General features: G+C 38.3%; 1 protein-coding gene across 7 annotated transcripts in view; it reads left to right on the top strand.

Annotated features, from left to right (window-relative positions):
* Window positions 1–15,184, top strand: part of SPOP (speckle type BTB/POZ protein) — a 61,419-nt gene that overhangs the window by 33,682 nt on the left and 12,553 nt on the right. For all 7 annotated transcript variants that reach the window (XM_001502439.7, XM_014741036.3, XM_014741038.3 and 4 more), the window contains 4 exons: window positions 7,955–8,098; window positions 8,746–8,867; window positions 10,815–10,966; window positions 11,097–11,224. In XM_001502439.7, coding sequence (XP_001502489.1) covers window positions 8,021–8,098; window positions 8,746–8,867; window positions 10,815–10,966; window positions 11,097–11,224 — 480 coding nt within the window. In that variant the 5' untranslated portion in view covers window positions 7,955–8,020. The remainder of the gene's footprint in view (window positions 1–7,954; window positions 8,099–8,745; window positions 8,868–10,814; window positions 10,967–11,096; window positions 11,225–15,184) is intronic.

Here is a 15,184-nt window from a genome sequence, read left to right as displayed (position 1 = left end):
TTCTAAAGGGGCTTTCCTTTGGAACTGAGATCCACTTTGAAGTGAAATAGCCCCTTTATAATCAGGTTTGTGTGCTGATTTGGATTCATGTTGTTCCATCTCCAACCTCTCCCAAATGATGATTTTGAAAGTGATATATGGAAAAGTCTAATCTGATGAACCGTGTCTACCTTTTCTTAAAAAGCAGTTGGAGGAGTTGTTTTTTCCCCCTGCAGGGGTTCAGTAATTAACAACAGCAGCACATCACCTGATGGCATTAGTGCAGACCTTGTGAAACCTGTGGTTGTTGCAGCCGTGGTTTATTCCGCTGGATCCTCCATCCAAGTAAAGAATTTTTTTCCTCCAATGTTGTTATGTAGATTTATTTAGCTCAATAGTCATTTGGCCCTAAATTAAAAAGAAAACAAAAACTCAGAAGTCTTTTTAGGGTCTAAGGAGATGCAGTCTTACAAGGCTATTAAGTGGCATCTGCCCCTTTCCAGGACAGACCTCTGCATTTAGAGCAGAACATGCATTGCATTCTCCCTGGACATATTTTTGGGGTAGGGAATTATGCTAACATGTCTGTTTCAACAGCTCTTACATAATGGATAGTTTTTAGGGGAGGGAGTGATTCCGTGGCCCTTAAATTGGCAATAAATTTTTCTGCTCTTTGATTTTTTTTCTTAACTGGAAAAGTTGCTTCCAAGGTGAGAATTATTCCATATTTTAACCTTTGAGCTGGCTGCTAAGGTCTCCTTGGGGACAAGGACACTTTGTAGTTATTTATAACCTGTAGAGAAGGGCAGTAAGGCTGTAAACAGCTGGCACACATTGAGGTTTGGCAGTCAGTGGGAGTGTTCTGTTGGTTATCCCACGGCTTTCCCTGCCTTGTGATTCTTTCATGTACCTCCTTGTTCATCTTTAGCTTGACTTTGTCTGGATGAGCCTTACCAGCCAGGCTGTTTCTATAAAACTCTCTCTTATAACACTTAGATTGAGGAGAAGAGGGAAAGATAGGCTTTTTATGTATGAAAACGTATCTAATCCTCAGAATTATTTCAGAGTCTATACTTGCCTAAGAGATATCTGTAGACTGGGAAAATCTTAAAGGTACTGACATTACATATGTAATACTATACTGGTTTCTGAGTTTTCCTTATATACAACTGTTGCAAGAACAATTCAATTCTTAATTAGATAAATATTTGGGTATGGCAAAAAATATGTTCCCCATGTTAGCCTGGTATAGAAAAAACTTAGTTGTATATCTAGACATGTTATAAACATCTCTCTCTCTCTCTCCATACATATATATATGTAAATATATATACAAGTTTACACATGTATATATTTAATATCTTTTCTCTACATGTCATTTTTAAGGGAATCAAACCCTGTGCAGATAGGAAAATTATGGGTCAAATCTAAGAAAATGCTAAAGATCTGCCTCAATTTTATGTATTGGAATTTTATTGTATAGATTTAATTTGAAATAACATAGTGGTCTAGCCTGAGTTCCTGACGGCTGCTGTAATGGTACTTTGTATAACCAGGATCGACTTGTTCTGGAAAATGTGCTTATATTACTGTGGTCTTGTAGGTTCAGGAACTTCCATTTAACCTTACAGGCTTCCCTTTTCTCCCAAGTTTTCTTGGAATTTTTTTTAATCAAAGAAGAGTGTAGTGTTGGAAATGTATTGAATGAATTCTTTAAAATTGGAGTGAGATGAACTGATAGTTTTCTTTTTTGTTTAATTTTTTAAAAAAGTATGCCTAGATTCCTATGGCTGTTATTCATTCAGCCGCTCTCAAAATTTAACCTTTTAACTAGAGCTCGTTAAGGAAAAATATGATCCCAAAAGACAGTGAGTTTAGTTATTCAACAATAGTTTCATTGAACAAATATTTGTTGAGTGCCAGTTATGATACCATTTTAGGCACAGAGGGATGCTCTTCTCGCATTGAGCTTATTAACTTCTAGTGGGGAAGACAATAGATAAGTGAAAAAATAAAAGCAAGATAGTTTCAGACAGTGGTAATAAAGAAGAAAATAAAATAGGGTAATGTGATGAGAGGGGCAGGCTAGACGTGGGCTACTTCAGATCAGGGGGTCGGGAAAGACCTCTCTGAGGATATTACATTTGACAGGCTTCCTAAATCACAAGAAGGAGCCAGCTGTGAAAAGATCTGGGGAAGGAAGGGCTCTCCAGGCTGAGGAAAGAGCCCGATGTGTTTACCAAATAGAGTTAAAGGCCTGAATGACTAAAGCATGGTGCCTGAGAAGGGTAAAGGCTGCTAATTCCTTTCTAAATTTTTAATTTATTATTTGAAAGGTAATATATTCACATGGTTCACGATTCATAAAGTACAAAAGGGAATACAATGGAAATTCTCCTTCCCACCCAAGTACCCAATTTCCTTCCTTGGAAGTAACTAGTATCCCCAGAGTCTTGTGTAGTTTTACCAGAGATGTTATATGTATTAAAACAAAGAAATATTTTTGCCTATTTAAATGGAAAGAGCTTCCCCATTCCTTTTTTTTTTTTTTGCAGATACTATTATTACACTGTGTATCAGAATTTATTTAATCAATTCCTTGTTGATGGATTTTTAGGTTATTTCCATTCTTTCATGATTACAAATAATGCGACAGTGAAAAACCTTTTGTTTGTCATATTAAATATATCGGCAGGGTAAATTTCTAGAGATGGAATTACTGGATCAAAGGGGATATGCATTTCTTATGCATTCTGATATACGTTTCCCTTCATGGAGATTGTAGCAATTTATACTCTAACCAGAAATGTTCTCCTTACCCTGGACAAGTGTTATCAAACATTTTGATATTTGCCAATTCGCTGGGTGAATCCATGTGCAATTTAATTGCATTTCTCTTATTATGAATGAGAGAGAATTGAACATGTTTTCACATAGTTAAGAACCATTGCTTATTTACATTTCTGGAAACCATTGAGTGTTCTTTGCCCATTTTTCTGTTAGGCTTTTGATGACTTCTTGATCTTTAGATTCACCTAATACTAAATCCCTCTGTTAAAGAATTAAACAAAAACAAATACAATGTTATGTGTCAGTTATATCTCAATAATAAAAAAAGCAGTCATCTTTAACTTGTGAATTTTACAAAGCATGAACCTGATAAGAGACATTAAAAAAAAATCCCAATCTTTCCTTTGCTGATTGAGGTCTCTCTTGATTGCCCTTAGTTTCATTTTAAGAAGTGTCTCTAAATTTAAAAAAATAAAAGTGCATTTAGTATTTTGTCAGACTAGATTGAACTGCAGAAGTTTACCCATAACAAATATCAAAAGTCGTTCATACCTTGCAACAGAAAACATCAGTATGACCTGTAATAATCTGTCCTTGGGGTAATGAAAAAGAAGTTATTACCTCCTGCGCTGTATATGATTGCAGACGCTGGAACAGAAGAAACACAAATGTCTCTTTGAGGTCACATCAGTTTCTCAAAAAGAGTATACTCAAGTCTTGCTATAGTTGTTTTTTTTTTTTTTTTTTTTGGTCAACAATCTTTTTGGCTTCTTCTGTTTTTGAAAATGCAGACGTCTCTCAGGTTTAAAATAGTTATGACATTGGGATTTTTTCCTTACTTGGAAACTGTACAAGGCTTTAAACCAAAAGAAAAAAAGTGAAAAGTCCCTAACCATTTTTTGGCAAGAAGCTATGTTCCCAGCCATCTAGCTTGTTCATGTTTGTGTTATGTTGAACCACATGAAATTGGCGATATTCGACTATTTTTGGCCTACAAAGCAATTTCATGATTCAATCTAATAGCACCACAATCTTATTTCTGTATTTTAAGACTGATAGATATAAGGCTAACTCATGGATATCATGCATGTGATATACCTGTGTTAGTTGATTTTTTTTTTAATTCTCTGGGTGACTGGATTAGGTTGAAAATTGAGGAATGCTTACAGGGAATAAGAGAAAGATAAAAAATAACTGCACAAGCTGTCTATGTAACACTTTTCAGAGAGTGTTCTAGCCCAGCTCTGCATATGTTTCAGGTTAAACTATGGAGACATTTCCCTCTATTGTACAGGGAATTCATCTTCTATTCTGAAAGAATCCTGATTACGTAAGAGTTTAGTTCGAATTACTGATTTCTGTTTTCAAAATAAATGAAATTATAACAAGCCTTTCTCCTTTTGTAGAATGAAGATATATTTGATACTGGATGAAAAAGTTACTTTTACCAGGGCTGATAACTTGAGGTGCCAGGCTGGGAGTTTTTGGCTTTGTGTGTAACTCATCCAAAAGAAGAAATTAATGATTCTCATTGCATTGCAAATCTAATATACTCAGCATTATTGGAAGGATTCTTTTATAAATATGTTAAAGAAACAAGCAGAAAAGTTAATGAACTTGAACGCAACTGGATAAATGTTTCAGTCATCAAAGTATTTGTGCTGAATGCCTTGTTGCAGGCAGGCTGTGCTAGGTGATAAGGGGATACAGAGAAGAATAGTTGCGAGTTCCTTTGAAGGAGTTTTAAGTCTACTGGAGGCAACAGAAGTGTTCATAAGTGTAAAAGAAGGCAGCAAAGAGTGCTCTGTGTAGGTTCCATTGAAAGCATTATCTGTGTATCATGACAGTATTAATACGTTTTTGTTTTTTTTTTAGAAAGATTAGCCCTGAGGCTAACATTTGCCAATCTTCCTCTTTTTGCTGAGGAAGACTGGCCCTGAGCTAACATCCGTACCCATCTTCCTCTACTTTACATGTGGGACGCCTACCACAGCATGGCTTGCCAAGCGGTGCCATGTCTGCACCCGGGATCCGAACTGGCAAACCCTGGGCCACCAAAGCAGAACGTGCGCACTTAACCGCTGCGCTACCAGGCCGGCCCCTACATTTTCTTTTTTACTTCTGTCTACTCTCCAAAGTTTAATGTTTTAGTTAGAAATCATGTATATTGATTGACTTTAATCTCTTGTCAAAAATGATTAACAACTTCGTGGTCTCATAATACCTGCTAGGAAGCATTCTGTTAGAGATTGCTGCTACTTGCTATTGATACTACCTTCCATGGAATTTGAGCAGTAGCAGAGTTGACAGAGATATTTAAAAGTATATTTCTTGGTGTAGCCTCACAGGTTAGGACTTAGTAGAGTGTACAGGAAAATAAATGGTGGTATATAACAGATGCGTTCAACGTCAGGACTGTCGGCATACTGGGGAATTGCTAAGCTTTGAAAAATAAATTTCTCATTGGAGAACTTGGACGGTCTTGTGTTAACCTGTTTGCAGCCAGGAACAGTATATTTTGGTGCTAGTTGTCTCCTACAAAGGTTCTTAAACCATGACCCTCAAATGGGCCTCCTCTTTTCTAAAATTGTTTTTCTGCTAGGCATCTATGGCAGTTGGCACGAAGTGCTGGAGAGTTCATGTGACACCAGGCTACTTTGCTGCTGAGCACTTTGCCCATGGTGCCTGCCATGAGTGAAATTAATTAGACTTGTGCTCTCCTGGTCAATTTCCCTCTCAGCAGGTTGTGTGGTTAGAGCTCCTCAGAGTCTAAGGCTGATTCTCCAGTTCTACTAGCTGCTGGGTTGGACATTTTTTAAAAATGGGAAGAGAGGTGATACTGTTTAAAAAAAAATGACTTGGCTACAAAATAAGTGAAAAGCTAAAAAAGAAGAAAAAATGGCCAAGACCAAAGTTCTTTTGTTTTTTTGTTTTTTTTTTCTGGTGGTTATAATGGACCATGGTTCAGTAGTAACAAGCCATTAAAATAAACTCGTTTTAAATTTGTCCTTTTCTTAGGTTTAGAGAATTCTTAAATTGTTAATTGTTAGACAAATTTGAAGTATTTTTTTAAACTTCAAAATAAACTCAAGTTAGTGTTTTATGATCACTCAGTGTAGAGCTGAGCCTGTACCCCACACCTCCAGAGCCAACTTTTATGCTTTTAACTAACGTGTAAAATTCACATGTTCATTGTCAACCCGCCCAAAAAGATAGTTTTAAGTAAGAATTTTGAGATTTCATTCGGGCTCCTCCTGGCATTAATGGTAACTAGGGTTTGTAAAACTGCCTTAGACGTATTTACTCGTTACTAGACAAACTGTTCTGTAAGAATGTGTTTTCCATCAGATGCAAGCCTACCTTGATCACAGGTGATCAATTATAGCATCTGGTCTGTTTTCTTGGTGTTACCCTGGAGTCATGAAGTGCACGAACCATGGAGGCCTGAATGCCACTGCCATGCTTCGTTTGCTAGCTTAAGTGAAATAGCACATCATGTGTATAAGATTGTTAACTCCATCTGTGATTACATGGAATACTTCAGTTGTAAATGCCTTTAGGATGGTATTTAAACCTAATGAGGACTCTGGTAATGCCAATGGAATTACGAAGTGAGGGTGTGACTATATCTTATTAATCCCCCTCCATGCTTATTACTTAAGTGGCCAGAATGTGTGAGTTGAGTGGTTTTTTTTTGTTATTCATTTATACTTCTTTCTACAAAGGGTTTGAGGCAGTTTCCAGAAATACTTAACATTTAAAAGAGTAAAATAAACAGTTGAGGGAATTAGAGCAAAGTGAATAACATTAAGAAAATAATAAAACTATTATAGAATGAACATATGATCTTATATAGAATATAGCATATAGAACAAGCCTATCAACCTATGCTTTCAAGAGGTGGGTCACAAATTTGTCTCAGGGCTTCCTAGTAGCCAAGCAAAGAGGGCAACATGATCATGCTGAAAACAAACCAGGTGTTCAGGAAAGAATTTTCTCCCTTGGGTAGTTTATAGTCTCACCAGCAGTATATGAGAGTTCCCATATCCCCATATGTGGTATGGTTGATTTTTTTTCTTGCTGGTCTGATAGGTGTAAAATGTTTGAGCCATCTTATTTCTGTGAACAATATTTTTATAAGGTAGTTGGCTTTTTTCTTACTGATTTTGTAGAAATATTTTATCAATTCATGTATTAATAAAATAATCCCTTTGTCATGGGTTGCCAACTTTTTTTTTTCAGTTTTGTTTATGGTACTTAAAAATTGTAACCAAATTCACTAATTTTTTAATGGCTTTTGGGTTTAGAAAGGCCCGGGAGGGGAGAATTTGGAGTTGGATTTTGATTTGCTACTGGGACACCCTGTTGAGATGTATAGTAGTTATTTGAAGTGGTCTGAGGCTTATGAGAGAGGTCATGGTTAGAGAGATTTGGGAAACATTTGTATGAAGGTAGAAATTTGACAATGTTGGGGGGGATAAAATTGCCATGAAAGAGAATGTAGATTGGAAAAATGATTGAGGATGAAACCATGGGAACAATAGAGGAGGAAGAGAATCCAATAAAAGAGACTGAGGAATGAGCATGAAACAGAGAGCAGGAAGCATCTGGAAAATCGCATAGTGACAGAGTGTAAGTGGGGAGAGATCTCTAGTGCTGCAGAGAAAGGAACACATCTGGGAAAGGGGTAAATGTTCCCCTGGAGGAGAGCAGCTAGCAATGGGTTGAGGAATAGAAGACTGCCCTGAAGTCTGCAGTGAAGCGTAGGAGAAGATGAGACAGCAGTTAGAGAGGTAATAGGTCATTTCCTTTGGAGTAGAGTGTTTGTACCACAAGGGAAGGAGCCAGTCGCAAAGTTGTGTTGGTGTTCACTGTGCTTTCTCCTCTTTATGCAGCCTTTTTAAGGATGTACTTTATGTGTCTTTTGAGTAAATTCATTTGGTAAGATAGTGTTAAGTATTATGCAGAAGATTAAAATAGGGTGATTTAATTGTGACTAAGAGACTACTTTAGATTAGATAATCTTCTCTGAGGTTAACATTTCATGCTAAGGAGCCATTTGAATGATAAGGGGAGAGCTTTCTAGGCAGGAGACAAAGTTTCCAGTCTCTGGAAGGTCTGACAGATAGTAGGATAGTAGACCATTAATCTAATAACATGCTCTTGCTTCTTGGGTGGGTTTTAGGGTGAAGAGAGCAGAGAAATCTTTGTCCCCTGACTTTGGAAATCTTGTTTAACCTTCAAACTGGCGATGTCAAGAGTTCCAAGTCCTCCACCTCCGGCAGAAATGTCGAGTGGCCCTGTAGCTGAGAGCTGGTGCTACACACAGGTAAGTTCATGTTTTCACCCTGGAAATCTTGCATCTTGGGAGGATTTGGGGGGATGAAAGGAATAAGATTTCTTTTCTACGTTGAGTTTCCTGCTTTCTCTGGGACATAACTGCCATAGCAGATAAAGTACTTGTCAGCTTTCCATTCCTTGTTTTCCCTCTTGGAATCTGAATGTCCTAGGCCAGTGTCTTTCACTGGAGGATAAAAGGGGACTCTTTGAAACTAGATCCACTTACATCCCCCTTGATGGAAATGTGTTCCTCTGTGTGCAGCTCAGGGGGAAACCAGGCTTGAGATTTGCAACCCCAGGCAGTGGCATCAACATCTAATTGTCCGATGTTGCTCTGAGCAGAGGCTGATTTTAGGTATGGCTTTATCATCTGCTTTCCCAACCCTGTCTGTGTTTTTCTCACTCATCCAGTGTTTCTCAGAAGCTGAGAAAAGTTATGAAAGCAGTTGGTCACTGTGCGATTTCTTAAAATGTGGATGAGGGATGGAAAAAGCTGAGGCGCCCTTTTGGCCACACACTGCTATCTTCCTATGGAGATCATGCAGAGGGAGGGAGGGGAAACAACGATCCGATCGTCAGCCTGTTTGTCAGTTTGCCCACTTCCTATTTAATTGCTTTCTGGTTTTCTATCAACAGATCAAAGTAGTGAAATTCTCCTACATGTGGACCATCAATAACTTTAGCTTTTGCCGGGAGGAAATGGGTGAAGTCATTAAAAGTTCAACCTTTTCATCAGGAGCCAATGATAAACTGAAATGGTGAGGAATATATGTAGCTGTAAAAATTTTTCTGAAAGTTGCCTGCTTTGCTTGGTTTTATGGGAGACTGACTAGAATGTAAGATCTTTGAAGGCTGGGAATTTGTTGTGAATGTATTCCCCAGTGCCTGGCACATAACAGATGCTCACTGATATTTGTTGAATTAATTCAGTGAGTGTATCAGGGATCAGCAAACTCAAACGGCTGTAGGGTAATGTAAAAGACTGAAGAGGGCCAGTGTTTGCAAGTGATATCCATCCACGGTATGAGTGTTGACCACTTGGCAAACGAGTGAGTGTCCTTCTAAAAGGGATGGTGGCTGCTCAGCTCCAGCTGACTATAGCTATGTGTGAATAAGGGCTACCAAATTTTCTGAGTTTTCAAGAAAAGCAAAAAAATCTAGATTTTAACACAATATCTGCTGACTTTTAAATTGCCTGCTTTTAAACAATCAAGGAGGTTTATTTGCTTATGTAACTGGAGTGCCCAGGGTGTCGGATGGGTTCAAAAGTAGTTTGATCCAGCAGCCCACTGGTTAGATTAAGGACTCCATTTCTCTCTGCTGTGCTCTTCACACTGTTGGACATCTCAGGTCTCCCTTCCCTTATGGTTGAAGGATGACTGGCAGTAGCAATGGGCATAACCCACCACCATCCAACAGAAGTCTTTGAACTTTCGGTGAACTAACTGTGGCCAAGAATACGTCATACAGGCACTGATTGGTTTAAATCTGGGTTCTCTCGGTTAGTCCTGTGGCAAAGGGAATAGGATCTGGGAGTGGGGGTCAGTCCCATCTAAACCGTGTGTCCTCTTGACCAGGAGCAGGCAGTTAAGGATACAACCGAGTGCTTACTGCAAAGACCAGAACACATGTCTGTGAACCACCACTTTTGACCTCTGATAACCCTCTGAGGAGTTAAACAAGTCTCCATCATTTAGTATTTTTTAGCTATGTACGTTAAGCAGTGTACTCCTAGGTGCAGAGAGAATACTATTCTTAGGCATTATGTTTAAATCTACATCTTTAGCACAATGTATAGTGATGTATGTGGCATATGCACTCCCTAGAGAGGCACTGGATTGGGCCACCTGTCTGAGAGAGGTGCCATAACATTGGCAAGGCCTAAGGATACATATGGCCTATGTATTATATGCGGTAGAAGCAGTGTCTGAACCACATGCCCTTCAGCTAATGACATTTGCAACTTAACTCAGTCGAACGGTTAAATTCTGTCTATATTTTGTTTTGATTCATTGGTAACAGATTGGCATCTTTGACACTATGGAGAAGCCTAGCTTGGAACTCTACCCTGGGTAATAGGAGTTTCCTTTTGTGCTTCCTTCGTACTGCCTCCTTTATTTTAATCTTAGAATATTATTGCCAGATTGATAAAGTATCTGTAAAGGATTATGTACTATTCACGTATTTCTCTAGAATACTTTTTCTCTCTCAAGGTGATATTAAAGGACTCACTGACATTTATTTTCATGGTTTTGCCAAAGTCCTGACAAAATAAGGGGCCGCCTTTCCTGAAATTGAGCGTAAGAATAGAGTGAGACTAGGCTGAGTTTTAAAATATTTTAGGGGGAGAAAAGAGTGATTTGGGAGATTATGAGGAAAAGGCAGGATGTGTTGTCAGATTCTAGGGTGCCCCTTTATTTTTCAAAAGTTCTTTATTTTATTATGGTGTGCATCATTCATTAAAGAATGCCCCTTTATTTTGATTGTTTCCTTTTTAAAAGGTGACTCGGGTTGCTCTAGGAAAGTGGTTCCCAAGTAGTTAGTCTACTGAATCAGAATCTCCTGGTATAGGGCCTGGGTTTTTGTTCTTGTTTTTTTAGTATCTCCCTCTCTTGATTTTGATGTTCTAGTTCCCTCCTATCACTTCACAAGCCTATAAACATGGATGCTTTCGACATTTTTTTTTTCCTATCTGTTTTGGACAGGTGTTTGCGAGTAAACCCAAAAGGGCTAGATGAAGAAAGTAAAGATTACCTGTCACTTTACCTGTTACTGGTCAGCTGTCCGAAGAGTGAAGTTCGGGCAAAATTCAAATTCTCTATCCTGAATGCCAAGGGAGAAGAAACCAAAGCTATGGGTAAACGTTCTCCTCTTTGTTCAACAGCTTATTTTCACGTACAACAACTATATACACTGACAAGTTGCGGATCTGATCGGTTTTTTATGAGTAACCCAAAATATAACTTTTTTTTTTTTTTTTACCTCAGAGAGTCAACGGGCATATAGGTTTGTGCAAGGCAAAGACTGGGGATTCAAAAAATTCATCCGTAGAGATTTTCTCTTGGATGAGGCCAACGGGCTTCTCCCTGATGACAAGCTTACCCTCTTCTGTGAGGTGAGTCCTTTTACCCCACTGTGAGACTAGCAATTCCCAGACCTGGTGGGTTTGGTAGGCTTAGTTGTATTGTATCAGGGATAGAAAGTGAGAAAAATCCCCAAGTGGAGTGGCACCGCACACACGTCATTTATGTGACTGATTGAAAATTGTCATGATTTCAAGGTTGTTGGGCACCTCAGCTTTCCATTTGTTACTGTTCTTACAAACAAAGATTGTGCACTATCTTGGTATGTGTGATTTTTGAGTTGCTTAGGTCAAGATTCTGGCTTTTTCATTGCGGGTTTTTTCAGATAACATTTAGAAGGACTGTCACTTCAAGCTGAGGAGAATGGCCGGCAAACAGATATGTATATCTGTTCCTTAAACTTTCTGACTTCTCCTTGAGTATGAAGTCCACGCGTGTTTGACTACAGAGCATTTGCCTTTTCTGCTCTTTGAACTAGATGACTCACATCAGGAGTTGAGTGGCTCTGGTTTGTCTTACTGGAGTAATTGTGAAATAGGAAGGTGGGAACCATTTTTTCTAGAGTGAAGGCTGTGTAAAGCTCTCTAACTTGTTTGCCAGGAGAATTATCTCTAGTTAGCTAAGGAAATCCTTCTCTCACAAACGACCTACGAGCCTTTCTCATGTTTACAGGGAAGCCTCGAAGTACAATTCCCAAACCGAGAGTGAGTTGGAAAGTGGTTTCTTTAATGAATATATGCCAATTAGTTGTTTCATGCTGTTATCAGTACATTTATAAATACTCATAAGCTTACAGCGTAATAATTGAATAAAACCTTCAGTCAGCTGGGATGGTAGTGTTCCCTATACATTGCATGATCAAGGAACCACTCCTGAGCAGCAGCACTTGATGAGATGACCATTGTATTTTCATGGGGAGGATGCAGGCAAATTCCCCAACTGCCAGTGTGCTCTATCAAATAATAGGCTCACACTGTGAGTTAATGACAGTTCCAAAGGCATATCACCACCTGTGCGGCTGGGAAGGGTGTCCCTTAGGAATCTTGCCTTTTTGCAGAAGAGGCCTGGCCAGCAGTGGCCAGCTTTTTTTCTGAGTCACAGCTCATTGAGTATTTCCACAGAGTAGTTGCTGGTGATTAGAAAACTTTGGAGGTGTAGTTTATTAAAATACCACGCTGAATATAAAAAATACAGTTTGCTTAATAGTTACTTCCTTCTCCTTGGTAATTGCTAAGTAAAAGAAGGAAATACTAAAGTTATGCCTTCTATATATATAAGTACATAAAATGTTGTAGTTGTTTTTTTGTATGAAACTAAAATTAGAATTCCATATCACACTCAGTTGCCCAAGTGAAGAAATGAGAACAATTAGGTGATTTTGTATGAGGTTAGATGTTATATGAACAGGCTGTCATTTAATTTTTGCCTATCCTAGAGACCTATATTTCAGAAAAATGTAAAAATAATGGAAAATTCTAATTTCTGTTGGAAATGAAAGCCAACTTTGAACTGTTCTCTGAAGGAAGAGACATCGCCTCTAAATATTGCATCTGGTGTTTTAGGCAATGCCATAACCTTTATTGCAGCATTTTCAAGTCCACAGTGGGTCCAGCCTCGCTCATGTGCTTTCCTCTCCTCCTCCCCAGAAAATCCATTCCAGCTGTTCCAACCCTTGTATTGACGTTGATTTGGAAACCATTTAGCCTGCCCTCACTTGGCAGTCTCTCGTCTTGTGGTTAAGTCTAAGGCTCGCTCTCCCTTCGCTTCCGCATATGAAATTCTCTTAGGAGAAATCCTGTGGTTAAGTTTAGATTTGCCTTACTGACTTAGAAGGGAAGTGAGATGACACTTTGGAAATGAGGAGATGTTGAACAGGGAAGCGTCTGCTGGGTTCTGCTGATGCCATCGGTTTCTTACCATCGGACCAGGTGTGCCATCTGTTCCCTTCACACTTCTCTGTCAGCCACAGGTGCTGAGTGTTGCTTCTCATCCTTGGGCTTGTGCCTAGTGAGACTCGTTTCTGTTCCAAGGCTCTCTGTGGACTTAGTAGCATTCAGCATTGCAAGACGGTTGCGTGGGGGTGTGTGTTGGATGCGTGGGTTTTAAAAATGTCTGCAGCTCGTCCAAGTTCCTAGCGCTTTTCAAAGCTGGATCATCCTCTGGTGCAAATTCTGTCCCTTTGACCTGTTGCTCCCTTCTATCAATGGAATATTTATAAACAAGTTTATCTTAGGTCATGTTTATATTTTATTAATTATTGGTTAGTATTTTCATATTATTTAGAGGCTTTTATGAGGTTGATGTCCACATACAAATTTAGGTTGTGAGTACTCCACTACTCCATTCCTCACTCAGCCTTTGGCCTAGGCACTTCTGTGCTATCCTGACTCAATAAGTGCAGTCATTTCATGGATTTTTGGGGGCTCTTCCCGGAGGCCATGAGAGAGAATCCTAAGGTGAAAGACTGAGAATCATACCTTTGTATGTTTGGGCTTTATTTCAGTGGTATTTCTGTTAATGAATATTTAAATGAAATTAGATTGCAAACTCTGAAAATGCCAAATGGATGGTCTTGTTTGTAAAGTGCCGTACTGGGTTCACTTTCATTTCTCAGTGATGTGTTTGTCTGACTGTTAGGAAATGTGGCGACTCTTCCAAGTTGATATTGCTTCGTTAATGTATTTGGAGCATTTTCAAAGCATTCCCTGAATTGTGTCTTATCACAATTCTTTCAGCTAGGTTAGTTCTCTTATCTTCGTTTCCTGTTACTGGGGAGAGAAGCAGTGCCTAAGGAGGTCAGGTAATTTTTCCTAACATTGTGCAGCAAACTAGCGTCAGGGCCGGGTCAGCTCTCTGTTTTCCGTCTTTAGTCTGCTGTGCTACACTAAGCGGAGCTGAATGCCATTCACCCAAGGAAACATCAACTCTACGAAGTTTTCTTAAAAGAGAGTATTTATTTTGGTAATCAAAGAATCAGGAAAGCTGTATTACACTTTTGGTTTTCTCTTTAATAATTTGGACCACAGAAAATCTACATGAAAAATGTTTCAGTTGTGTTGACCCTTCTCTCCATTTATTTATATTGAAAACGAGTAGCTGTTAGTAATAAAGACGCATGTATTCCACCTTCACTGTCTTCACTGTATATGCTTTGACAGGTGGAAGATTCTAGTGCCTCTTTGTGTTGTTGTAATTAAAGTTGAAATATGAAATAGCTAATCAATAGTTAACTCTTAAAACATCTTTCTTTCTTTCTCAAACATAGCTTGGGAATATGTATTTTTGCCAAATTTTAAATATGTGGGTCCATTTATTTTTTTTCCTTTTTATCATTTTATCAATGGGTTGTTTGGATATATTAGTTGAACTGTATGAAAAAGCTACTATTTGATTGTTCTTGACCTACAAAAATGATGATTTAATGTGTAACAGTATAACAGGTTATAAAACATGATAATGTAAACCTACCACCCAACCCAACACCAGCAGTAACTTGGAACTAACCTGTGTGTGCTTCTCCTTTATTCCTTAGACCTGTTATCTCCCTACTCAGAGGATGATAATTAATAGCTGTTTTGAATTGTATGTTATCATTCCCTTCTTAATTATTTGTATGCCTGAACAATACTTTATTATTTAGGTTTGGTCTGGTTTTCAGCTTTATAAAAAGGTGTCAGATTGTATATAGTCATCCAGGACTTGCTTTTTTTACATTATTATTGTGGATGTAACTATAGTTCTATAGTTCATTCATTTTTAGTGCTGTTTAATAGTCTGTTGTGTGAATATACAACAGTTTAATTCATTCTCTTGTTGATGGACATTTAGATTGTTGCTAGTCTTTTGATTAGAAATAGTGCTGCTCTATAAACAATCCACGTGCAGTCTATTTTTTTCTTGATTGTTTTAATTATATAGAATTTTAAAAATATATTTCCATTGGTTTTACTTAGACTTTTTATGTTTAGGTAAAATGTACAAGAATTGGCACA

This window comes from Equus caballus, chromosome 11 (assembly GCF_041296265.1).
Source record: "Equus caballus isolate H_3958 breed thoroughbred chromosome 11, TB-T2T, whole genome shotgun sequence".
Lineage (NCBI taxonomy): Eukaryota > Metazoa > Chordata > Mammalia > Perissodactyla > Equidae > Equus > Equus caballus.
The sequence above is the reverse complement of the archived record's forward strand: the minus strand, read 5'-3'. Positions and strand labels throughout refer to the sequence as shown.